The following is a 26482-nucleotide window of genomic DNA, read 5'->3' on the forward strand; positions in this document are numbered from 1 at the left end:
CATGGAGCTGATCTCCCTGTGCTATGCAGCTGCTTCCCACTAGCTATCTACCAAATAGAAACTTTTAAATAACAAAAGAATAGGTTTTTATGTTTACAAATTTGCTTTTCACAGGAATGAAATCGGAAATTTCAAATGAAGCCAAGATCTAATGTTAGCTGCATGGTAAATAGTAAATAAGAAGGACCCAAGGCTAAGGAGCAGAGGCCTATAGGCTGTACTTAGAGATAATTTAGGAAGAGGCAGAGCTTAGAACACAGACTTTGGCAGGATGAAATTCTAAGCCCAGTGCCCCACAGGCTGGCTGTGTGGCCTTGGACAAGTCCACGGGGTGTCCCTACACAGCTTCCTCATCTGTAACACTGGGTAAAAACACTCTTATTTCAAGGAGCTGCCTTTAGGATAAAATGAGGTAATGCATATAAAATCTTTAGTACAGTACTTGGCAAATGAGAAACTCTCCACTTGGCAAAGCGCTCTATAAATGCACAGTGATGCCCTCGAGATTCAGAGAAAAGATACAGACTTTTAAGTTGATACAGTTCACATTCAGGGACATGGGAAACTGGTATTATTTCCAGAGAGATTTCACACAAAATCATCATTTTAGAGCATGTGTTAATTTTCCCTGAGGCCGCAATCCATAGCCTGTGTGACTTAACATTTTACATTCTAGGCACCATCCCCCCTCCATATGAAGGAAACCTCTAATGCACTTTGGTAGTTTATATTATAAACACAGTCAACATTTTCGGTATATTGAGAACTACTGAATACTCCCTCGCATCCCCATCCTACACCCCCAACCCAAACAGGCCAATCAGGTTTCTTCTTGAAAATTTGCCAGTGTGACCTGAGAGACCAGGGGCGGCAGTTACTGGGAGCCAAGTCACATGACTGCCAGCCAGTACGCTAGAGAAAAGGCCTGTTGTGAGGACTCCAAGGAGGCCATAGTTTCTGTCCTTCCCAAGGCTTAGCTACTTAAGTCATTCCTCAGTTCTATAAAGTGCGCCAGTATCCTTTCAATAAACTCCCTGTCCTAGCTCAGGATGCTTCTTGCCACCTGCAATCCAAATACTTTAATTGATAAAGTGGCATCGTACAAGGGATTCCTTCTCAGGCTTGTATCATCAGAGGCAACCTTACTAGTTACCTAAGCATAGAGAGAAGGAGAGATCCCCAAAGACCGAAGGCTGCTAGGGCAGCTGTCTCATAGCTCAAGCCTCTTAAAAAATTCATATATTATAGAATACACCAATCAAAGGTCATTGTAATCACCTGGAGCCTAAGAAAGAAGCCTGGCTTTACAAATTCCTAATTAAGTATGAAAATTCTCATTATATCACAGAAAGCACTATTTTATATGATTAAGGATAAAGACTGTTGAGAACTTAAGAGAACAAATTGTCCTATTGTGTCTTATTAAAAGTAAAACTCTACCGATATCTGCCAACATTGATCAGAACTGAGTGCCTACCAAGGCACTGGGGGCAGACCAGTGACAAGAGTAGGCAAGGGGAGCACCCAGGGGCAAGTAACTGTGCCATGTCAGTGTGATGGGGGACAAGCATGGGACATGGTTTGATTATATACCAAATCAAGATTCTTTTTCTGTATATTAGTCAAACCAATATGAAACCGTTCCCAGGGGGTTTTGGTGGTTGTCCGCCTGAAGCATTTTCCCTTCCCACTGTGGTGGAGTCACTCTTGCTTACCCTTGAAGATGGGGAATGAGTTGGCCAATAGTGATCTCTTGCGCCACCTTCTGGTAGAGGTCATGGCTGTTGAGCACCATGGACTCCAGAATGGCCAAGGACCGCTGCAGGATGGAGACGTCTATGGCTGACTTGTTGACAAAACTTGCTATCTGAAAACCCAAGCGGGACACAACTCATGGTAAGCAGAGCAAAGAAGTAGAGAAGGGAGCAAATCAAGTAAATCGGGAGCTCGTTTAAGAAACACCAGACACCGAGGACGAAAAGTACCTGGAATAGTACTATTACAGCAGAATAGTCAGAAACGCATGGAGTCAACAATGATTGTTCACCAGCTTATTACAGACCACTATTTATATCCTATTTCTCTAACTCAGTAATAAGCAATCTTAAAAAGGAAACAGCTTCAAAGAATTATTCTGTCTGGTGTTTCTGGAACGATTCTTCAGAGTTTCAGCTTTCAGGGGCAGACAATTTCAACACATATACTGTAAGAACTCTTGTGTTTCTTTGAGACAGTAATTTCAACATATATTAATAGCCATTCCCTTCCACTTCCAAGCTACTCCTTCACCCACATGATCCGTGGCTTTTATGTTTTTATTATGCTCCTGTTACATTCTTAAGGGACTCACACAAATCACATTTGTCAACACAATGCAACTGGCAACTTTTCACTCACTGGCTACTCTCCTTTTTATTCAGTGAAACACTCAATGAAACACTCTTTCCCCCATTCTTCCAATTTCTTATGGTTAAAATAAATTCTTCTCATCTCTCTCAAATTTAGCAAACAGGAAAACATTTAAATTAGAAGTGTTAAAAGTTAAAATAGTCGTTTAAGCTCTAAAATACATTCCCTAAGGAATGAATCACTAAAGCCTCAAACATAATAAATCACAATGTAAGAGGGAAGTAAAATAAGGGTTAGAATAATGGATCACAGTAACCCAAACACATGGGTATCATGAAGGTTTTATTTTAGAGGTCTCATTAAAAGTTACTACTGTCTGTTGACGACTCACACTAAAATGCTATATCATCATAATGACTGCTTTCTTAAAAGCTAAATAATTTGGTTCCATGACAAATTGACACTTACTGCTCCCCCCCCATCAAAACTAATTTCTCCCTTTCTGCTGTCCCACTGTCCCCTTCTCCTCATCCTCTCTCCATCATTGTACAAGATAAAATGCAAAAGGACCATGACAACTGACAGTTACCAGCCCAACTGTTTTTAGCCCAATGACTCCCCAGTGAAAGTAGGGGTGAGGGGTACAGATATCAACACCCTCTGTGCCTCCAGATACACCTGGATCTCAGGGGGTGAAAAATAAATGACGTGGAGAAATAAAGTAACATGATGATTTTATATTCCAAAAAGCTATTATTTTATAATACAGACTACAGGAAGAGTATGAGAACTTTAAGATTCTCAAAAGACTGCTTTAGCTCCTTTCACAGCTAGTAAACTTCTCTAATGTGTTTACTGTCCCTGCCAAGCCCTCGCCTTAATCCTCATAGTCTGGGTCAGCTCCCCTATGATATCTATCATGCCACCTTTCCTTCTCTAAGGCCAACTTTCTCTCCCCAAAAATCCAATGACCCTCATACCATGCTCATGGTTTAACACCTAACTTAGATCTCTTCTAAATAGAATATAAATTCTTTGACTTCCCCACCAGCACCACCCCAACCATTTTTCATTGTCCCAGTATAATTCTTGGCACTTATTAGAAAACTGAAGAACTCACAAAGAAGTGCATTGACAATAACTCTGATTTCTCTGCACTAATTCTATTCTCCTTCCATGCTCCTTTTCTTGTCTCCATTTAGTAAATTTGGATGTACCTTTAAGACTCCATGGAGAATCCTCCAGCTGAGAGCTGATGGTCAACCTCCCTCCCCCACCCGCTAGCCTTCATCCCTTCTTTGCATTCATTCAAGTAATATGTATTGACCATATGCTATGAAACAGGCTGGCACTGACCTAGGATCTGGAAATCAAGAGATGAGCAAACACACATGATTTTTAACTTCAAGGACTTTATAATCTAGCACAGACAGACAGATTAAAAAGTCATTTACTATGAAGTATGTTACATGCTTATTCTTGGCATCCAAAAGTATACCTCCACTTAGACATTCCAACAAAGCCTAAAATTAAATGGGCTAAAAATCAATCTCATTGACTTCTTATTCCTGCCTTCTCAAGTATCACCTTTCTTGAAGTTTGCCATAATCATTAGTGATTAACAGTCTTAGTTCCCTACTTTCTGTTTCCATGGACACATTTGCAACGTCTCCCCTCTGATACACGTTCAGTTGTATATACACAACACTGGCCCACGGTCCAACTCGTTCCTGGGTTACTAAGACAGCATCTTCTTCAGTTTCCTCTATATTCAAGATTTCCCTCTAATACAAATTTACCCTTTACTTCCATAAATATCCTGTGACAGTATTTCCTTTCTTGAAATACTCAGTCAAAACTCTCAGTGTTTTCCTGGTATGAAGCACACTTTCTTATAATGGGTTTTAAAGTTCTCTGCAAATTATTAACTCTCACCTGCTCCCAACAGGCTTATACAATGATGGTAAAACAGGCTATGGCCTTTGCTTTCATTCAGACATTGTACCCCACATATATATTCCATTTCCATTTGCCATTTTTATATATTTCTCTCTCATGAAACTAATCTGTTACCTTCCTCAAAGTATTGTTTAAAGTTAATCTTTTCCATCACTTCAGCTCTTCCTTGACACACAGATCCCATCACTTCAGCAATCCTGAAGCAGGGTACAAAATTTTGTGTAACACACTAAGCTGGCAGAGAGCAGGCACACAACTCATTAGAGTCCTATGCACAATTCTGTAGGAGATACTAGTCGTTTTCTGAAACTAACTTCTATCTTTTGCCTTATTTGTCAATAGTTTTAACTAGACATCTAAATGACCCAATATTGTCAACAAATGAGTACTAATAACCAAGGCATCAGGGCTGATCGAGCAAACATGATGACTGTAGACAGGCTCCTTATTGGTGCATGGACAAATTTGTGACTGTATAAATGTTATTTTCTATGTCTAGTTTAAAAACTACAGATCGTAGTATAGCTATAGAAGGTTAAAGATTGTCTGGTTAAATTTTAATTTCCCTTATCTTCCCAAAAGTCAATAATGACTTCCTTTGCCTTTAAATTTTTCCCAGCTCCATTTCTGTACTTTTGGTCAACACAGGTGAGCCGGCCTAAATCAATCAAAGTACAGCTTCTTGAAAGTAGGTCTGTATCAAAGGGAAAAAGAGGTAGGAGGAGCTAACAGTAATTATATATATTACCTCCACATGCTTCCACTCATTTAAAAGTGCTACCTAAATAAAACATAGGAATATTTGGGTGACTTTTAAGAAGCTAAGGGTCATCACATGAATCAATGATACAAATTATTAAAATTACATAAACACTTCTTTGAATCACTTAGATTGAGATCTTAAAATTATCCTAAGTTATCAAAACTGAAAAGATCCATGGAGAACATGGAGCTCCACTACCATATTTTAAATTATCTGGGCAGAGGCCCATAAATCTCTCAAGTTTTTAAGAGGCAAAAATTATTGGGTATCTAAGCTGAAACTGGCTGGATGTTTATCCAGGCACTGAAAATACTGCAGGGTGAACCAGGCCCTCCTGCAGAGCTAAGCTTTCAAGAGCATTTGTATAAAACTTTCCTTCCAAGAAAAAGCACTGATATTATACTTGGCTAGGGGAAAACCAACTGGTAACACAGAAAGTTCTAGGTTGTTTTTTCTTTTTCCATTTCTTTCCTCTCTACGCCTTCTGACCCTCTCCCTAAGAAGCCAAGTCTTTAAAAAACAACAACGTTATATATTGGCATCAAGGGATTCCAAGTTTCAAAGTGTTTATGAAATGATATTATTTATTACAGAAAAAGTTTGTAAACTAGAATCTAGATTCACACATAACAAAATAGATAGTGGAGAAGGAGACCAAGGCTGGCAAGGGAAAAATATTGCTCCAAAGTCGTATGAATTTGGCATTAATAGGAAGCCAAGTCTGGACCACAGAGATAAGCATCTTTTGTCAGAGCATTTCCTAGTTGATTTTTGTCTAGATAAAGCTCCATTTAAAAGACAGTTGCCTGTATACAATTCCTGGGTTGTCAAAGTGCTGAATTTGATCCAGCTAATGAATAAAAAAGTTAACCTTACAAAAACTATCAATTATAAAGTCATTTTCTGATGACCGTTTTTTTTAAATTCACATAAGGAGTTGAGATTTAAGCAGCAATGCAAAGAAAACAGAATGACTAGGAATGAGGATAGCATATATTAAACGTGCTGCCTTTTGAAAAATATTTAATTTTTAACTTAAACTGCCAAGACTGCTAGTCTTTGCTTCCTTAGATCTAATATGATTTTTATTTAATTTCAGTGAATGAAAACTGTTTTCATAAGCAGTTAGAAAATTAGATTATTGCCATTCTCTCTAACCACGTGTCACATCATTTAAAGAAAGACAGCTTTGTAATTCCTTTATATTCATAACTGAAGTTTTAATTGAAATATATTTAAATACAGTGGCACAGTATTCTTTTCTTTTCTTCAAGTTTTAGGGTTTAAAAAAATGCTTCCAAAGCAAATTTCACTCATTCATTTCACAGAAATGTATTAAGGTCTTACTCTATGCCGGGTTCTAAGGATAGAGACAGGAAGAAAGCCATGGTTCCACCCTCTGAGGACTCATGGTCTCTTGGGAGAGCCAGTCAAAAGAACAAGAAGTCCTCAGAAATGTGATAAGTGCTGGAACAGAGGCATATACAAGATCCAAGGAGAATGGAGAGCAGAAGAAATCAGGTAACTCTGCACCAGTGAGGTCAGGGAGGGCTGAACAACAGGCAACGCTGCTTCAACAAGACTATTCTTCAGGAGCTGTTCTTTCCTTCACTTAAAACACAGGTGCATGATGATGGGGGAGGGAGCCCTGACCCGGGGGGCCAATGACACCCCGCTCTCTATAACCTCACTCAATCTCCCCAAGTCACTGTGTCCTCATCTCCTGACCAGGAATAGCAAGACTAACTGCTCTGTTCTGCAAAGGATTGCTGTGGGGATCAAAAGAGATAATGTGGGTGAAAGCATAACATAAGTTCAAGGAATTCACATTCAGAACAGCACTGTTTTTATAGCAAAAGAGGTTCTAATATCAGAAAAGCAAAGCAATTTGGATGTAGGAAAGAAAGGCCTGCCATAAATTCAGAATGAATTGAAAAATTCTGTTAAGTATAAAAAATCTGCAAAATCCAGTATTTGTAGATTTGAACTTACTTCCCTAGAACTTTTGTTTTAAATTGAAGTCCAGTTGATTTACAATATTCTGTTAGTGTTAGTACAGCAAAGTGATTCAGTTTTATATATGTGTGTGTACATATATATGTGTGTGTGTGTGTATATATATATGTATACATATACACATATATATATATATATACACACACACGTATATATATTCTTTTTCAGCTTCTTTTCCATTACAGGTTATTACAAGATATTGAATATAGTTCCCTGTGCTATACAGTAGGTCCTTGTTGTTTATCTATTTTATATATAGTAGTGCGTATCTGTTAATTCCATACTCCCAATTTATCCCTCTCCCCTTTACCCTTTGGTAACCGTAAGTTTGTTTTCCATGTCTGTAAGTCTGTTTCTGTTTTGTAAATAAGTTCATTTGTACTATTTTTTAGATCCCACATATAAGTGATATCATATAATATTTGTCTTTCTCTGTCTGACTTACTTCACTTAGTATGATAATCTCTAGGTCCATCCATGTTGCTACAAATGGCAATATTTCATTCTTTTCATGGCTGAATAATATTCCATTTCTCTAGAACTTTTATCTTGGAAAGAAAAAATACAGCAATTTGTTCTCTGCATTCATAATCTAATGCTTGCATTTCCTGTCACCACCAAAGGAAAGTACTTCCTTACACATCAGGATTTCCTTGGCTTTCTCTTCTACAGTCATTTCTCCTTTTTTTAGCAATTCATATCATTGACAAATATAGGCAAAAAGAGGCTTCATCCTTCTTTGTATGTTTTCTAGGCGGTTCCCATTACTTGTTTCTCTTGGCTTTATGCCCTTATGTAGGAAAAAAGGATTCAGAGGTGCGTCAAGAAGGCCCTGGGTTCCCAATCGGCCTTCCGAAATAGGCAACATCATGAAGGCGTTCAATCTGCGAGACTTCTGCTCCCAACACTCTCAATGAACAGACTAGGGGCCCTTCTATGCTCTTCAATTCAAGGCAGTGTCTCCCTCCAGGTACTGACTAACTTCAAAAGGAAAAGAGATAACTTCACAGTGGGGAGACCCAGAGGATACCACTTTATCCACATAATCAAGGTCAACATAACCATTAATAAGCATATTAACATCTCATACCCTAATGTGATGCTCTGAAAAGGGCACAACATTACTTCTCTAATATTCTATACATTAAGGAAAATGCATAACCTTAATTTAACCATGAGGGAAATATCAAAAAACCCAAACTGAGGGACATTCTACAAAATAACTGACCAGTATTCTTCAAAATTGTCAAAGTCATGAAAGACAGGGAAAAACTGAGGAACTGTCACATTGGAAGACACTAAGGAGACATGACAACTAAATGCAGTCTTGGATCCTGGATCTGGTCCTTAACCAGAGAAAGGAAATTGGTAGAAAAACTGGTGAAATCAAATAATGGTAACAGTATTACACCACTGTTAATTTCCTAGTTTTGATAATAATACTATTATTACACAAAATGTTTAGGGAAACTGGTTGAAGGTTATATGGAACATTCTGTACTATTTTTTTGCAGATTTTCTATAAGTCTACCATGATTTCAAAATAAAAGTATTTAAAAACTCAAGTGACTCATACTGGATTTTGCTTTGATTTTCCAGCTTTTGCACAGACTCTCTGAAATTCTTTATTTTAGACAACCCTTCCCAGGAATCTAGACCTATAAGATAAATGTATGAATTCCAAACAACTCTTCATTCCCAAAAACAGCAGGAAGAAAGATATCAATACATTTATAAGCCATTTCACAAATACAAAGAGAGGAAAAATAAGTTAACAAATTAATAAATAATAATGATTCTTGATTTAATACTACATTTAATAGTTATAAAGTCAGGGCTATTCACTTTTGGTTAGAAGATTGGAAACAGAATTGTAAATTTGCAGACACGTCTTTATTACTATTCAACTGCTGGGAAATGGTAGGGGCCTCTTCTGCCCTCTCTCCCCAAACCAGGTCCACCTTTGCCTGTACCTCTGTTAGTTTCCTTCTAAGGAAAGTAGGAACCAATCAAATTAGTTGATCCCAGAGACATTTATCGCACCAAGATTACAAGTAAGCAGGCTTACTCGGCCTAAGAGGCATGGATCCAAGCACACCTTCTTCTCTTACATTCCTGCTTCAGACCCAGTCATATAACAATCAGTATATTTTGCCTCTTTCCCTTTTCCTGAACACCTGGTTAAGGGGAGAAGGATCGGGAAGGACAGCAGGAACTCTACTTAGATCTTGAGAACAGCAGAGTCCAGAAGAGGGGCTCAGCAGACGCTTCTCTGATTTTAACATGTCACCTTGATTTTCCTTGACTATGGGTTCCCATGTATTATACAATCCCTTATGATCCCAGTGGGGAGAAAACGTCATTTTTCATAGTGAATTTAGGTGCCCTGACCCTCACATACATAATACTATCAAAAACCACACTCACACTTTAACACAAAGAACTAAAAGAAACAACTCTAAAATATGCTCAAATCAGAGAAAAATATCTGTAAAAGAAGGAAGTGATTTGACCTTGGGAAGCACAATCTGAATTACCTTCTTAATGAATGCCACCGAAAACGTATCCCAGGACACTATTCCGTGGTCCATCAGCTCCACAAAGGCCGTCAGGGTGAAGGACAGCATGTCTCCAAAGCTGGAAAACACAAGATGGTATGAGGGTGATGGGCCCAAGAGCTAAATACAAGGGAAGACAGACGTGAGAAAGCTTTAGAAAGATGAATACAAACAGAACTGTAAGAGATCATTGCGATAAGCAGCTGGGCCACAGGCAATGTCCTTGCAAACGTGAGTGAGTCAGTAGGCAGGAGGCAGGTGGCTTCACAGAGGGGAGCCAGGGCCTCCGTGGGACACACCTGGGCTCACACTCTCACTCAGGTGAGCTGTGTTGTACTGGGCAGGTCCCTAATCTCCCTGAGCCTCTGTCTTCTCCACTGAAAAACTGGATAGTGAAATCTATTTCATCACAGGGCTGCTTGTAGAGCACTTAATAAAGTGTGTAACATACAAGCATTCAGTAAATGATAGCTTAAAAAAGCTTCCCAGCAAACAAAAATTAGGAAGAGGGCAATATGCTTCTTTTATTATCTCTGGGTATCCAACAGGGAAGATTATAAATAAGTCTATTAACAGTATTAGCACTTTGCAAAGGATTCTTGTGGTCTATACTTGCGTGTGTGTGTGTGTGTGTGTGTGTGTGTGTGTTTGTGTGTGTGTGTTTGGGTGAGTGCATTTACACACAAACACATAGATACAAATATATATGTAAGCATATTCATTTCTATATTACACTGGCCAGCATTTTATCTTTAGTTAATAGGCTTTATGTAATATCTTTCTAGAATATTATAGATAATAACTGTTTGCCAGCCATAGACTTGCTGTGATTCAAAAGGCTGTAGGAAGGGTCTCATGAGTGGGTTAGAAGTCTAAGCAGAGATCAGGCAAGCTCAAGTAAAAGAACGGCCTTCTAAAAAAGCTCCACCCGTGACCCTTATCAGACAATACCCTGATTTCTAGTGCTTTCAAAACAACACTGAGAACCTTTTACAGAAACTCACCTCTATTGTAAATTATCACCATAATAAATAGTAACTCAAAACTCTCAAGATAAGTACTTTCTCTTCAAGTACACTGAATTACGCCCATCAGGATCTCCACACTGTATGCAACCACACTGATTCATATGCTTGATTTTTTAAAAATAAAGTTAGTTGTTCAGATTTTTAATCTGTAGACTCTTATATATCACAATTGCTACACTACAAAGTCTCATAAAGTGTTTAGATTGAATCTTCCCAACCATTTTCAATTAATAGAATAGGAAACAAGCTCATATTTCTTTTAAAACAGCTTCACAATTTCCCTTCTTCCTAGTGTTCTCAGCCCAGCCTCAATAACAGACCTGGAAAATTCTGCATCATCTCCGAAGCTGTGATGCTGAAAAGAGACCTACCAAAGAGGAAGCGGCTCTCAGGAAAGGACCGTGATCCCAAGCTGCCGGAGATCAGAGGGGATGAGGTGCGCCTGATAGAAATGGTTAAGCGGGTGGTTTCTGGAGTCAGACAGCAGAGGCTACCCGCCAGCTCTCAGTGGACAAGGACACATTGTGTGCCTCGATTTCCTCATTTTATAAAAATGAGGACGGGGCTTCCCTGGTGGCGCAGTGGTTGAGAATCTGCCTGCCAATGCAGGGGACACGGGTTCGAGCCCTGGTCTGGGAAGATCCCACATGCCGTGGAGCGACTAGGCCCGTGCGCCACAACTACTGAGCCTGCGCGTCTGGAGCCTGTGCTCCGCAACAAGAGAGGCTGCGATAGTGAGAGGCCCACGCACTGCGATGAAGCGTGGCTCCCGCTTGCCACAACTAGAGAAAGCCCTCACACAGAAACGAAGACCCAACACAGCCAAAAATAAATAAATAAATAATTAAAAAAAAAAAAAAAAATGAGGACGACAGCGATGCTGGTGGTGGTGGTGATACCTAACTCAGAGGATTGCTGGGGAAATGAAAGGAGCTACCATACTTAGAGCCCTCTAAGCAGTGTATATAGCACATGGAAGGCAGTATGCGAATGTTACTTATTATCATTATGCAAAGTGGTATTTTAAAAAGGTACATAAAGCTCATGATTTTCAAATGTCTGTCTTTATTGTGTCAAGAATTCTCTGTCCTTGGAGGGAGAAAAAAAAAAAAAATTGCAAGAAAAGCCAAACGTTTCAAGCCAGAGAGAAAAGCAGCAAATATTTTTTTAAAGCCTTTTCTGAGTCACAGGCGGGCAATCCCAATCATACAGGCTGGCATCAGAGAATCATGCCCCAAAAAAGAAATTCCAAACCAGAAAACTCAAGCTTATTTTAAGAAAACAAAAAAAAGTAGAAAGACAGGTGGAAAATGGATTAAAAATACTAGCAAGAAAGGTTATATAAAAATTCCAGAATGGCTCTTTCTACAGACAAGGAGTCCTAAGAAAATCCAAACATTAGCTTGCAAAAAAAAAAAAGAAGGAAATTGCCTCAGGAAAATAAGAGAGCCAGGAAATAAAAGCAATTAGTAAGATTTATTAACAGATTATGTAGGCATTAGTATTACTGTGAAAATATTATTACATAATAATGTATAGAATTATTAGTAGACAATATTAGCTAATTTATTATTTTATTATATTATTAGTGATAAACCATATTAGCAATTTATTTACTTAAAAAAAGGAAAACCAACCAAGTGATAATGAATGGCTGCCATTTGTTTACACCTGGCATGCTAAAAGACCTCAACTGCTATAAGATGCCCATCTACAAGACATTGCAGGATGGCATTTGTGACCTCCACACAGTGCAAAAATACTGCCTCAGTATTGTCACTAAAAGAACAAGCAATGGAACAGGCAGTGAAAAAGGAGTAACATGCTGCTGAAATCAAACTCTTCTCTATATTGCCTGTAGCTGGGACTAGAGATGATATTAGTCTTCATTCACTGCTTTAAAAGCAAAAGATCAATTGTATTTATGCTAATTATCTGAAGGCAAAATGACTCTGTTCCTTGCTCAATGGACTCATAATCCTAATGGCGTTAGTAACATCTGGGGATTGTCCCTCTTCCTTAAGTGTTCCAGAGCTCTGCCTACAGGCTCCTCAGACAGGCTGCAAGGACCTGGGAAAAAGATGGAGAAAAAGGGAAAGAGTATTGTTTGGTTTCCAAATCTCCAAGCTGCTTTCGGGACCAGGATTTAACTCTCCAAGGTTGTTAAGGAGTTGGAGCACCGTTTCTGAGACTGCAGCTAGGGCTTTCTGTGCTTTGTAATCACCCATTAGTGTGAACGATTGACAAATGAGAGAAGCTTCTTCACATCACACCAAGGTGCCCAGGAGAAGGATCGCTCTCTTGGTCCATCTAATGTTTTATATAAATGTTATATAATTTATATTTATATAAATATTATCTAATAACATTTAATATATTTAAATATATAACTATATACTCTATGGATATAATGTTATTAGACATATATATTAAATATAATCATATATATGTATATGTATCTTATATAATATATAGATATAAATATGTTATTAGATATACTATGTTTATATGTTATATATTATAAAGTATATAATATGCATATATACTATATTATACATATAGCATATATATGACATACATAATTCATTATAACTGGTTGCTGGATGGCATACTAGGTTTACATGAGGGAGAATTTTTTCAAAATTCAACTTCATATCCTTAGTTGCAAGCAAAGGAGAGCCATGCTAAAATTTTATTACCTTCCAAATCAACGGACTCAATCATCTCATTTCAAATGAGGCAGCTATAAAAGCTCTTATTGAACCCTGACACAGATGCTTATTTCACTGCTAGAGGAGTGATTCAGGCTCCAAGAGGGAAGGCAGGAGCCAAGGTCCTGTCTCTGAAATCCGTGCTGGGTGCAGAAGATCAAGGCTAAAAGGATTACAAATATAAAGCAACCACATGGCACATGCGGGGAGCATTTTTATTTGCTTGGTTTATTTGTTTTTTATAAAGTGCCAAGTTAAAGATTTTGCAGTACTGACTGCCACAAATTAAGCCGACTGCAAACTTTACATGCTGGTTGAGAGCCATGTCACAGCCAACACACCATGTGTGCTGGAATGATTCAAATAAATGTTTCTCATCAATTCAGTAGAGACCCTCTTCTTTCCAACAAAATTCAGCCAATCTCAAAGCATTTAAATTTTATGCTGCTAATTTTATAAAAGAATAGTGCTTCCAAATGTCTCCATTGGGTGTCATGCCCAAAAGAGAAGCAGAGAAAAGATGAAAATAAAGACCAGGTTCCAAGTTATTAATAAATCATACTGAATATATCCCTAATTGCCAGAATTAAAGAATATAGTTCTACCCTGCCCTTTGAGTTTTTCCTAGTATTTTATTTTGTTTCTGGTAAAACTTATATACATTGAAATGTATGGATTTCTGTTGCCCTTCAGACATTCCCTTACCCTTTAGAATCATAGCATTACTTACATCAGCATATATTCTTTTGGCTCCTTTGTTGAAAATTTAACTGTGGATCAATTTTGGACTCTATTCTATTCCATGGATCTGCCTATCCTCTTACACCAATATCATATTGTGTTAATAACTAACTTTACAGGAAGCCTTGAAGTCAGTTAATGAAATCTTCCAACTTTAGTGATTTTTATGAGTTTTTCAAGACTGTTTTGGCTCTTCTAGGTCCAGTGCATTTCCTTCAAGTTTTTAGGATTGGCTCGTAATTTCTTTTTAAAAGATTGTATTTCACTGAACCTAATTTGGAGAGAATTGCTATCTTAACTATATTGTGTCTTCCAATCCATGAAATGGTATATTCCCCACTTATTTAGGTCTTCTTTAATTTCTTTCAGCAATATTTTTTTTTTCAGTGACAGATACTGATGTCTCTTGTTACATTTATTCCTAAGAATTTTATGATTTTTGACACTTTGTAAATGGAAATTATAAAATTTCATTTTCCAGTTGTTTGCTATTAAGGTATAAAAATATGTCCCTTTTATATACTCATGTTATATCCTGAAACTTTGCTAAATTCAGTTATGGGATCTAGCAGTTTCTTTGTAGATTCCTTAGGATTTTCTACATAGTCAATCATGTCCTCTATGAATAGAGTTGGTTTTACTTCTTCCCCTCTGATCATTATGTCTTTTATCTCTTTCTTGACTTATTGCTATGGCTAAAAACTACAGTACAATGTTGAATAGAAGTGCTACATATTTGCCTTATTCCCAATCTTTATTGGGAGGGGTGGGGATTCAGTCTTCCAACATTAAGTATAATGCTTTTTTTTTTTTTTTGCAGATAGTCTTTATCAGGTTGAGGAAGTTCCCTCTATTCCTCGATTGCTGAGAATTTTTATGAATGACTGTTGGACGCTATGAAATGCTTTTTCTGTATCTATTATCTACTTTCTGTATCTATAAAGATGCTTTTTCTCTTTAAGTTTTTTCCTTTATTTTGCTAAATACTAAATCACAGTGACTGATTTTTCAGATGTTAAACTATTTTTGAGATAAATCTTTACAGGCCACAAATCTTTTTTATACATTGCTTGATTATATTTGTTCATACGTTTCTGGGGAGTTTTGCACCTCTGTTCATTAAATCGTCTATAATTTTTATTTCCTGCATTGGCTTTGTCAGGTTTTGGTATCAGAGTGATACTGGCTTCATAGGCCTCATAAAATGATTGAGGACTTTTCCCCTCTACCTCTATTTTCTGAAATATGTGTAGATTTGGTATTTCTTCTGCATATGTATAATAAAATTCACCAGTGTAACCAATTTTCATTGTGTAAAGCCTTTTGAAAATGAATTCAACTTCTTTAATAGATGTGGGTATTCAGATTTTCTATTTCCTCATAGGTCAGTTTTGTGTCAGTTAATGCTGAGATGGAGTAAGGAGAGCAAGAGGTTTATTGGAAGATAGGTGGTGCTTGTGAAAGATAAAGAGGCACAAAGCAAGACTGGGTAAGAATACCCTTCAGACCGTGAGGTAGATCTGATGCCTGTGAAAGGAAAGAGGACGCAGATGTAGATCTGACAGTCCCAGCCAACCCAAGAGGAAGCTCAGTATAAATGTGGACTGTTAGAGGGGTCCCACAATGGGCAGAAATGGCCAGGCCCTGGTATGTGCACCATGCTCACCAGGCTCACTGACTAGGGGCTGCCTGGAAAGAGCGTGTATGGTCTTAGTTTGAAAGCTGTCATGGATCTTGAATGTGCTATAGCGGGAAGCTATCAGCTAACTGTACTCCTCAGGGCTGATTAGCAAATTCTTTCTTGAAGGGAGATTAGAAATTAAAAAAGAAATTAGAAAAGAGTGTTAAAATCTCCAACCATGATTACAGATTTGTCTATATTTCTCTTTAGTTGTCAGATTTTGCTTCATTTACTTTGAAGCCTTATATTAGGTACAGACACATTTAACACTTTATGTCTTCCTAATGAGCCAACCATTTTTTATTGTGAATTATCTCTCTTAATCTTTGATAATATGTTGCCTTGAAGTCTTATTGTGCCTGATATTAATAAAACAACCGTTTTATTATTATTTCCATTTACATGGTATATGTTTTTCCACTATCAAACTACATGTTCTTTTGCATTTATAGTATATCTCTTGTAAACAGCATGTAGCTGGGTCCTGCTTTTTCAAATTTGATCTGAAGCCTTTTAATTGAAGAACTTCCTTCATATTTCCTGTAGTGTGTATCTGCTAATAATGAACCATCTTAGTTTTCCTTTATTTGAAAGTGCTTTTATTTCACCTTCATTTTCAAGATAGTGTTATTAGAAAAGAATTCTGGGTTGATAAGCTTTTTTTTTTTCTTTCAGCACTTTTAAGAGGTTGCCTTCTGGCCTCCACTATTTCTAATGAGAAGTCAGCTCTCATTCTTATTTTTATTTTCTTAATGTAATAAGTTGTTTTTCTCTGGCTGCCTTCAAGGTATACTTTTTATCCTTCAATTTCAGAAGTTTGACTATGATGTTTCTAGGCATAGTTTTCTATTTATCCCACTTGGGTTCAACAAGATTCTTAGATCTAAAATTTATGTTTTTCAACAAATTTCAGAAATTTTCTATCATTATTTCCTCAAATATTTTTCTGCCCCATTATCTGTCTCCTCTCTTTCTGGGACCCCAATTAAATGTATTTAAAATCAATTGTTACTATCTTACAGGTCAATTATTCACTATTCACTTTATCTAGTCTTCAGATTGGGTAATTTATACTGATATATCTTCAAGGTTACTGTCTCTTCTGCCATCTTCAACTCCTACAGTGAATTTTTCATTTTAAATATTATACTTTTCAGTTTCATAATTTCCAATTGGTTATTTCTTATTTCCATTTCTCTGCTGAGACTCCCCATCTGCGAATTTAATATGTTAATGCTTTTCTTTAGTTTTTTAATATATTTATAAACATTGCTTTAAAATTTTCATCTGCTATTTCCAACATCTGGGTCATCTCAAGGTAGGCTTCTACTACTTGCTTTATTTCTTTTCTTAAGTACAGGTCATCTTTTCCTATTACTTACATACCTAGTAATTTTTTACTGTATTCTGAACATTGGGAATAAACATTGCCAAGGCTCATAGTTCAGTTTTGTTCTTCTGAAGAATTGGTTTTTGTTTTAGTAGGAAGTTAACTTGGCTAGAATCAGACTCCAAACTCTTCAGTGAGTGGCAGTTTAAATCTCTTCCCAATTCTTTCCATTTCCAGTTGCTAATTTTACCAGGTCCCTTTGGGGTTCCTATACACACGTATATTCACACTTCAGTGATCAGTGATAGATTTGGCAGAGTTTATATATAGATATGGGGTCGTCTCATACCCTCTGAGCCTCCTTTCTTTCATGGATTCCCCTTAATAATCTAGCTGCTCTGCCAGCCCTAAACTATATCCTCTTAGTAACTTACTAAGACTGAGGGTTCTTGCCACCCCATGCTACCTGGATGAGCAGGAATCCTCAGGCAAAAAGCTGCAAACACACAAATCTCATCTAGGGCTTATCTGTTCTCTCAAAGATTGACTTTCTTCTTTCTGTCTGTTTTCAGTTGCTATACAGTTTCTTCAAACAAACACTTGTTTTTAGATGTTTTTGTTTGCAATATTTTGTCTAGAGTTTATAATTATTATCCATGGTACTTAGTCTGATTAAGCTACTTTGCAATTACCAGGGCCCTGAGCATTGATTTTGTCTGTGATTGATAAATGGAAATCATGATTCACGCTTAGTCACACTTCCAACACCTCTATATACCAAAAGATTAAAACTACTGGCAGATAAATTTTAAGAAATTATTTTGGTTTCAGAGCCCAAAATTCTTCTGCATTAGCAAATTGTATGAGGTTGTTAGAGAAAAAATCAGTTTGAATCCCAATACCACCTCATTTTAACTTCTTCATAAAGGAAACAATTCTAATTTTACTCATCTTGTATGGTGGATAAAAGTGTGAATTAGAAGTAACGAGTGTAAACATTGAGACAATGCCCAGGACAGAGTAAATTCTCATAAAAAATGGCTTCTGCTACTATTACCATTAAGTGCTTCTACTATATTAAAAATATGTATCAAAGTTAGGTTTAAGAAGCTTTACCCTAAAAACTCAATATTTCTACTTTATTAGAATTTAATAACTGAAGAGTTCCTGCAATTAATACTTCTTCTAGTGGGAGGGGTAGGGGAAGATGAATGATTTGAGACCACTATCATACACTGATCAGAATTTTCTCTGAAGGCTTAAAAAATAAGGTGCACATTTTCAAATACTGTTCAGTCTTCCTTCTCAAACTGAAACTGTATGCTTAACAACTTAGCAAAATGGGACTTTGTTCAACCTATTATAGAGAGTTTGTTAGATACTCTTTGGACTCACCTTGTTTAGTGGATAATAAAGGCACTGAGGAGGGAATACTCTAAGAAAGAAGCTTTGAGATTTCCAGACACAATTATCAGGCAATTCACAAATATATAGGTGGTTGAACACATTCTCAGACTGAAAGTAAATAATTTTCATTCCATACTTCAGCCCTAAATATTTTTTTTAATGCGGATCTTTTTCTTACCAAGCCATTGAAGAAAATCAAAGACTTTTGACTTTGAACATCACATAGGCCACAAAAAAGAAAGGTTTTTTAAAAAGTAATACATAAAATTATGCTTAGCCTTGTTCCAGGAGAAGGGTAGCAATCCTGATGTGATCATTTTATGGTTACCAACATAAAATACTCTTTCTACCACAAAGCAAAGAGAAAACGGAAATACATTTTTAAAGAACCTGTTCATAAGAACATCAAAAAGGGGCTTCCCTGGTGGCACAGTGGTTGAGAATCTGCCTGCCAATGCAGGGGACACGGGTTCGAGCCCTGGTCTGGGAAGATACCACATGCCGCGGAGCAACTAGGCCCGTGAGCCGCAACTACTGAGCCTGCGCGTCTGGAGCCTGTGCTCCGCAACAAGAGAGGCCGCGATAGTGAGAGGCCGGTGCACCGCGATGAAGAGTGGTCCCTGCTTGCCGCAACTAGAGAAAGCCCTCGCACAGAAACAAAGACCCAACACAGCCAAAAAAATAATAATAATAATAATAAATTAATTAATTTAAAAAAAAAAAGAACATCAAAAAGAAAGCAAAAATAAATCACTTACTCAAAACATCTAGACACATAGTTACACAATCAGTCAGAGGACAGGGTTTAATTATGCAGAGAAGAAGGAAGTGTTATATCATCTGTATCAACCTATCAGAAATTCTTACCAAGGCTTCATGATCTTCTGCAATTTCTGGTATCGTCTGCAAAATTCAAAAACAGTCATGTAAGGAGCATGTGTGAAAGCAATGAGTTTTACACAAATTACAGATCATGAAGAAAGCCCAGGATGAGATATAGGGCAGATTTAACAGTCATTAAGAGAACTTAATTCATTTCAAAACATTTCTCCAAGCAATAAATTGGTGTTTTTTAATGATACAAAACAATCAAAAGATGGGGATTAAACCACTGTAACCAACCTATTGCATTTACTTATGAGTAAAGGCAACAAGAACACTCCATTTGGCTCAGAATGGGTATATATTCAACAGGGGGAAAACCCTAGAAATAAGAGGGGCATATCTTCAATGAAAAAGTAGAGCCAAAAAACACTAGTCCAGTTGTTCTTAAGTACATGCTCAACAATGGAGAAATAGTTGATTATCTTTCTTTGGTAAAATGCCCACTAATTCTACTTTCTATTTTCTTAAGAGAAAAAAAAAAAAAAAGGCTTCTTCTGAAGGAAGACACCGTGAGACATTGCAATAATTCCTGGACCACAGATGGAACCCTGGGATAGCAGTCTGCAAAAAAAGTGCACAATCAACAAAACATGTCTGTAAAAAAGGACAATTATGCTTCTTTAAAAACTAAAGATTGGGTCAAGAAGATTAGGAAACAAGTGTTTCTAACCTTATCAAACCACTTCCCATTCCTCAAGTCTGCCAAATTTCTCTGGCATTAAGTGTGTTCTTCCCTCTGCTGGGGGAATACCCTTCCCCTCCTTGTCAGACTAGCTAAGTCCTACCCCAAATTCATCTGATTCTAGGCTCCTCTGTGAAGTCTCCCTGACTTCTGATTTCCCTTCCTTGACCAGATTGAGGGTGGCGCCCATGTCCACAGTGCTGAGAATACATCAGCTGCACGACTTAGGACATCTCACTGTCCTTCCAGCTAACTGAAGGCAAAGGCTCGCTCTGTAACTCAACTACTATAATGTCAGGCACATGCAGAGTAGGTACTCAATTCGGAAGAAGTTTCACATTTTCAACCACATAAAATGTAACCACTTCAGAAACCTAACTGACCATGAGAAGATCAGATCTAGTGTTTGATAAAACTTGGGAGTTAAAAATGTATATAAACTGATCTTCCTCTTCCTGCTCCCTTCCCCCTCCTTAACCTGCCTTTCTTTAAAAAAAAAAAAAAATATATATATATATATATATATATATATAAAATGCACTACCTAAAAGTTGAGAATTATACTTTATTCGGTGGACTTTCTGAGGACTCAATCCCAGAGGCAGCCTCTCAGATAGCGCTGAGGGACGGCTCCGAAGAGGAAAGGGAGGAGCCGGGACACATAGGAGTTTTGCAATAAACCAGGGAGTCAGAACATCAAAAGATTATGGTTAAATAAAGAAAAACCAGACATCTTAAGTTAATGGATTTAGTGCTTTTCCATATATGAGAAGATGCAACAGTCTGGGCTCATTGAAATCATTCCTTTGACATGCACCTTAGCTATTTAGGACCAGTATCCTGGTTTTCTCCATCCTGAACCCCCTCAGGGTGGCGGCGGGGGTGGGGGGGGGCAGCTGTAGTGGCTGACGGCTTGATGACCACAATGTCCTTTGTTTACTGATATGGCAGGAGGACATTTTTCATCCACATATATATTAGCTTCCTTTCCTTCTCCTTCAAATAGCCATTGGGCAGAGTGGAAGAAGTTGGTGGCCATGGGGAAGGAGGCCTGATCAGAGTTTGGGCCCTTTTGAAAGAGCCAAACACTACCCTCCACTAAAAGGAACTGGGGCTCCTTGGAGAAACGACTCGGTCCAGGGCTGGAAAGATCTAGATAAGCCTGGAACATTTCGCTGAGCCAAAATGTACAGAAATGCTCAAAGAATAATGGGAGACAAGGCAGGACACAGAATACAGCTTGATGAAGTTTCCTAAGCCATATCTGGGACAAATTGGACATCAAAATAAATAATAATAGTGATAGATTATAGCCCAATGAATAAAACAGGGAACAAATGGCCTACATTGCTTTAAAGAGTGGTGTGCTAGTATTGTTGAAGAGCCAAATCTCTGGGAGAAAATATACAAACCTGATTTGTACCACTTTCCATTTCCCATGGTGTAACTACTCCAAAATTATTTCTTTATTATTTACAAAGGGGGGAAACTGCATTACAGGGAGATACCTGGAAGGTGCTATCTTAACAAGTGGTCAAAGTGAACATCAGTAATAAGACAAAGAGACATCATGTGCCATTAATAGGATGCAATGAAATAAACACAAGCATCTGTGATATTCTAGCCAAAGACATATGTTTTCTAAAAGAAGAAAACACTGGAGAAACCTGTAGAAAAAGGACTCCGTGTTTCAATAGGAAACTATGCACTGTCTATGGCTTACTCTTCTGGGTTATCAGATTCCAGCCCTGTTGTCTTTAAGTTGTAGGTAACTGATGCATATGTATATTTTGTCCTGCCTAGTGGTGATTTAATTAACTTCCTCCCTGCAGGTGAAAAACCAGTTTTGTCTCCATTTGCAATTTATTTCGACATTGCTCTGTTTCATACAAATTTGGGCCCTTTTGACTCTTCCTCTGAACCAGTGAAAACATCTGCCTGGTTCCCTCATATCAGATGAGTAAAATACATTCTTTTAACACATATTCAATTTTATATCTCTATGAAAGCCATGCTTTTATCTTTCCCTGATAATTACCTTTTAATTAATTACCTTTTAATAAACCCCAATTGGGGAATATTCTAAAAATGGCTCACCTATAATCTCAAAAAATGTCAAAGCCATGAGAGAAAAGGAAAGACTAAGGAATAGCTCCAGATTGCAAGAGATTATGTTAGGGAACCGTTGACTGAAACCACCCGCCTTGGTCAGGCACAATGATAACCACTTGGATGAGTTGTCTGGCAACAAGAGGTCCTGATAAGAAACAAGGTGCTGCCACCAAAAACTAACTGGGAGAATTCGGGAGGGGCCGAAAGGAGGGAGGAGATGCCAGTCCATATGTCCTATCAACCTCCCAGAATCTTTCTCACTGGAATCCATCTTGGCTGAGAGATGCACGTGCCACCAGGAAGGACCCTGAGTCAGACCAAATATGGGCACAAGCAAGATGACTGGCCAGAGACCACTTGGAAACTAACCCCACTACCATAAAACCTGAGATTGTGAGCCACGTGGAGGAACAGCTCTCCCAGGTTCCCTTACCCTGCTGCTCTCTGCCCGGACTCCCCTTTCCAATAAAGTCATTTGCTTTGTCAGTACATGTGTCTCCTAGGACAATTTATTTCTGAGTGTTAGACAAGAGCCCACTCTCGGGCCCTGGAAGGAGTCCCCCTTCCTGCAACAATTAGGAGAAGACAGGACAACTGTGTGCAAGGGGCTCTCTGGAGTTAGGTCTTTGTAAAGGACACAAACAGGACAACTGGCGATTCTTGATCTTGCAACTTTTCCATTCAGTCTGGAACTGTTAAATTAATTGAACAAGGAGGCCTTTAGACCGAAGGGGCTCTAATGCTCTGGAGGCCTGTAAAAGCAATCTAAAACCCTAAACCTGCAAATGCCTCCAGGTTGGGAAATGGAAACCTAAGGACAAGCAATCACAAACAGCCAACTAGACTTTAAACTACAGCCAATCCAACAACTCCCTTGCTCTGCTTCCGCTTCTTCTCTACAAGTCTCCCCTCTCCCCCACCAGCGCCGGTGGGTAGAGGGTTCCTAACCACTTCCAGTCTGGCACTGACCAATTCTAACTGATTTTTGCTCAAATACACTCTAAAAATTTTTAATATGCCTCAGTTAATCTTTTAACAGAACTGCTACAAAATCAATGTTTGTGGGGTGTGGTGTGTAATATATAAAGCAGTCACTGCAATTTTCCAAAATAACTTTCTCGCCTAGGGCCTGAGCATCCTTAGGTTTATATATGTGCTAACCCTGTAGCAGACCCTAGCCTTAGAAAGTTCTCCCTGACCAGAGTGCAGAAAGAAATTCATTGCCTAAACAGTGTTTCTTACTTCACTTCCTCACTTTGGCTTCAGAGTAAACATAAGCAGAAGACGAACTTTTTGTTGTGATGTCTGTTTTCCTAACTGAGTTTCTCTCTCTCTCTCTCTCTCAATATACACCCACTTTAAAAGAAACATATCTGGAGAACAAATGATTCTCGAAAGACTGATGTTTCTCAGTGATCAGAAGCCCCTCACCTCAGCCCAAGCTATGGCATCTTTTCCCTAGCAGAAGATAATCTCTTCTTTAAACAGGCTGTGTGACCCCTTCTCATTTCCATTACCGGAGTGATAGACAAAGACACAGAAACAAAGCAAAAAGGGATGGCGAGGCGGAGTGCCAGCATAAGGGATTTTCTGCCACACAATCCCCGACAAAGCCCTAGACGGTTGGCCCCTTTGGCGTTTGTGATGCAAATTTCTGGCAGGGCCCCAGAAGGGCTGCTGCAGTTGGAACTCCCTGAGCTCTGCTAAGTGCAGCTCCAGGAAAGCAGACAGAGGGAGCTGAGAAGACACAGCAGGCTTCTCAGCTGGGGCCCACAGACCACACAGAGCAGGTTCTTTCCAACTCTGGGGAGCTACTTGCTCCTCCCCATGGCCTCTGTCCGAGGTGAAGTGCAAGACACACATGGTGTGACCTGTGCTTGGCGGCTGGCAAAGAGTCGCTGATCAATGTGGCCTGGCCTGGACCTTCCAGAACAACCAAGGCTTATAAGAGACACTGAATTCTCAGAAGCGGCAGCATGAGTTAGAGCCAACAATCCAAGTCCGTGGAGGCTAACAAAGTTACTTTCAAAAAAGAAATTCATCTTTTGTATGAAGACAAAATTTCAAAAAATGTCACACATAGTCGCAAACTGTCACATGCATGTTTGTATTTTCTACGCACACACATACACCCATGTGCCTAACCCACTGTCAGGAATATTCAGCACTTAAATAATACATACTTTGCTAAGTGAATAAAACCTACAAATCCATTCTCAAGTGTGGGTGCCTGGCAGCATCAAAGCCAAGACATCATTTCAGGGTGCTTAATGCAGGTCATGACTCAATTTTCACATCTCCTGAGAAACAGTCGCAGCTCTGATTCCAGCCAGGAGGAAACGATCTGAATAATCGAAGTTGAATATGAAACTGTTCGTGTGTTAACAATGACAATTTTTATAAACACAAACACACATAGCTATACATACACCCAAATATCCTCATCTGTGTCATCTATATGACAGAATGGGGAGGGGATTGATAGTTTATACAGCAAATGTGGTTTGTTTTTAAGACAATTACTTAAGGGCTTTACATATCTCTAAAACAACTATGGGACTCTTTGCCCTGTTCCTAATACAGCCAAATTTTGGGGAAATGACCAACCAAGCAAGTAAAAAGTACTTATAAATTCCCCAGATTAGTGAAAGCTCCTCAAATACTTCACTGCTATTTTTCTTAGGAAAGCTAGAATCCCTAAGGAAACGCCAGCCCAGTATTGCCCAGGGTGTTAGGAATAGACATACCCCCGACATGAATGGTAAAGTACAAATTAGGACATGTCAACAAGCTATGGGGCTGTTCTTATTTTAACACAGCTTCAACATGTGTATATCCTCTGAATCAGGAATTTTATTCCAACAGAATAAATATTCACAGAGATTCTGCTGAAGGAAAAACTGATGAGAGAATGTTCATAATCCTGAAAAAACCTGAAAGCAGTGTAAATATCCAACAACAGGGGAATGGTTAACTCTACTCTGCATAGCCTTCAAATTCTCCTATTACATTGCATATCAACTGTACCTCAACAGAGCTTTAAAAATCAATTAATAGGCAGATAACAAAAATGATGAGGGGAATAATATTTAATCACATGGGAATATTGTTAGGTACAAAAAGCAGGCTACAGAGAGCATGAATAATATAATTCTACTTTTGTAAAGCCAGTGTATGTGTGTGTGTGTAGCTAAAAGATTATACAAAAACAATATACACCAAGATGTTAAAAATATTTGTCTCTGGAAAGGCAGATTACAAATGACTCTTATTCTCCTCCTTCTGCTTATTTACATTTATTTTTTAAACAATAAATATATTTTTTTTATTAAGGAGAGAAAGCTAATTCAAAAAAAATGAGTTTTTCGTAAATACGTGAATTTAATTTCTTTCACTCTTAACTTTTCTGCCAGGGTGTTGCTACTGCTTACTCATATTCCAAGGGCATAATTTTCCTGTCATGTTGCCAAGTGGGAAACTATAAGGATCCTTTCATTCTTGGAAATGTTCCCCCTGTTCTTCTGATGGTTGAACAGTAGAAGGGCACAGGGTAAACTGTCCAATTATCTATGTGCATAGCAGCATAGACAAAGAACACAGTGTTTTATTAAAACCCAAAGAAAAGCAGCGTTATTCACTACAATGGATTTAGAGTTGCAGGTACAATATTTTTTCTTTCAAATAAAATAAAATATATAATTTCTGAGAAATCTTTAAAAAAACCACTGCCCATTCCTTAATGGGCACCATTTCCTGGCTCAGGTTGGGGAAACAAGTTTCCCCACAAATTTATTTGCTTCTACATCGATGTTTCAAGCTGAAACTAGACATGGAATTTCAAAATTCCACAAGAATGGAAAAATTTAAATTCAAGTTTTAGACGCTGTGTTCTGCCAAAGTGACATTTCCCCTTGCTCCTTTGTGGCTAATTTTTCCCCCATCGTCGCTCCCGGTACCAGCTGGAGAGAGACCTTTAAAAGCTCAGCCTTGGGCAATGGCAAACAGGCAAGTCTATCTTTGAATCTCATTACAGCTCAAAGTAAGCAGAAAAATTCCAGCTACATTTCTTCAGTGTTTCCTAAAAATTTCCACAGGTCCTGCTCAGGAAACCTCTGCCTTTCCCAGCTGGAAGTCTGCCTAGGACTTAAGTAAATGCCTTCCATAAGTAAATGCCTTCCAAATTGTAGGGTCTATTTAATTTGTGCAGTTTATATTCCAGAGGTTTCCTGTTAATTAATTAAAGTCTTGTTTAAGTTTGAG

General features: G+C 38.2%; 1 protein-coding gene across 2 annotated transcripts in view; it reads right to left on the minus strand.

The window, feature by feature from the left end:
• ELMO1 (engulfment and cell motility 1) overlaps positions 1-26482 on the minus strand; it is a 553192-nt gene that overhangs the window by 352539 nt on the left and 174171 nt on the right. For both annotated transcript variants that reach the window (XM_068549306.1, XM_068549305.1), the window contains exons 8-10: positions 19411-19446; positions 9625-9724; positions 1716-1867 (exon numbers count right to left, since the gene is read on the minus strand). In XM_068549306.1, the coding sequence (XP_068405407.1) occupies positions 1716-1867; positions 9625-9724; positions 19411-19446 (288 nt within the window). The remainder of the gene's footprint in view (positions 1-1715; positions 1868-9624; positions 9725-19410; positions 19447-26482) is intronic.

This window comes from Eschrichtius robustus, chromosome 8, assembly GCF_028021215.1.
Source record: "Eschrichtius robustus isolate mEscRob2 chromosome 8, mEscRob2.pri, whole genome shotgun sequence".
Classification (NCBI taxonomy): Eukaryota; Metazoa; Chordata; class Mammalia; order Artiodactyla; family Eschrichtiidae; genus Eschrichtius; species Eschrichtius robustus.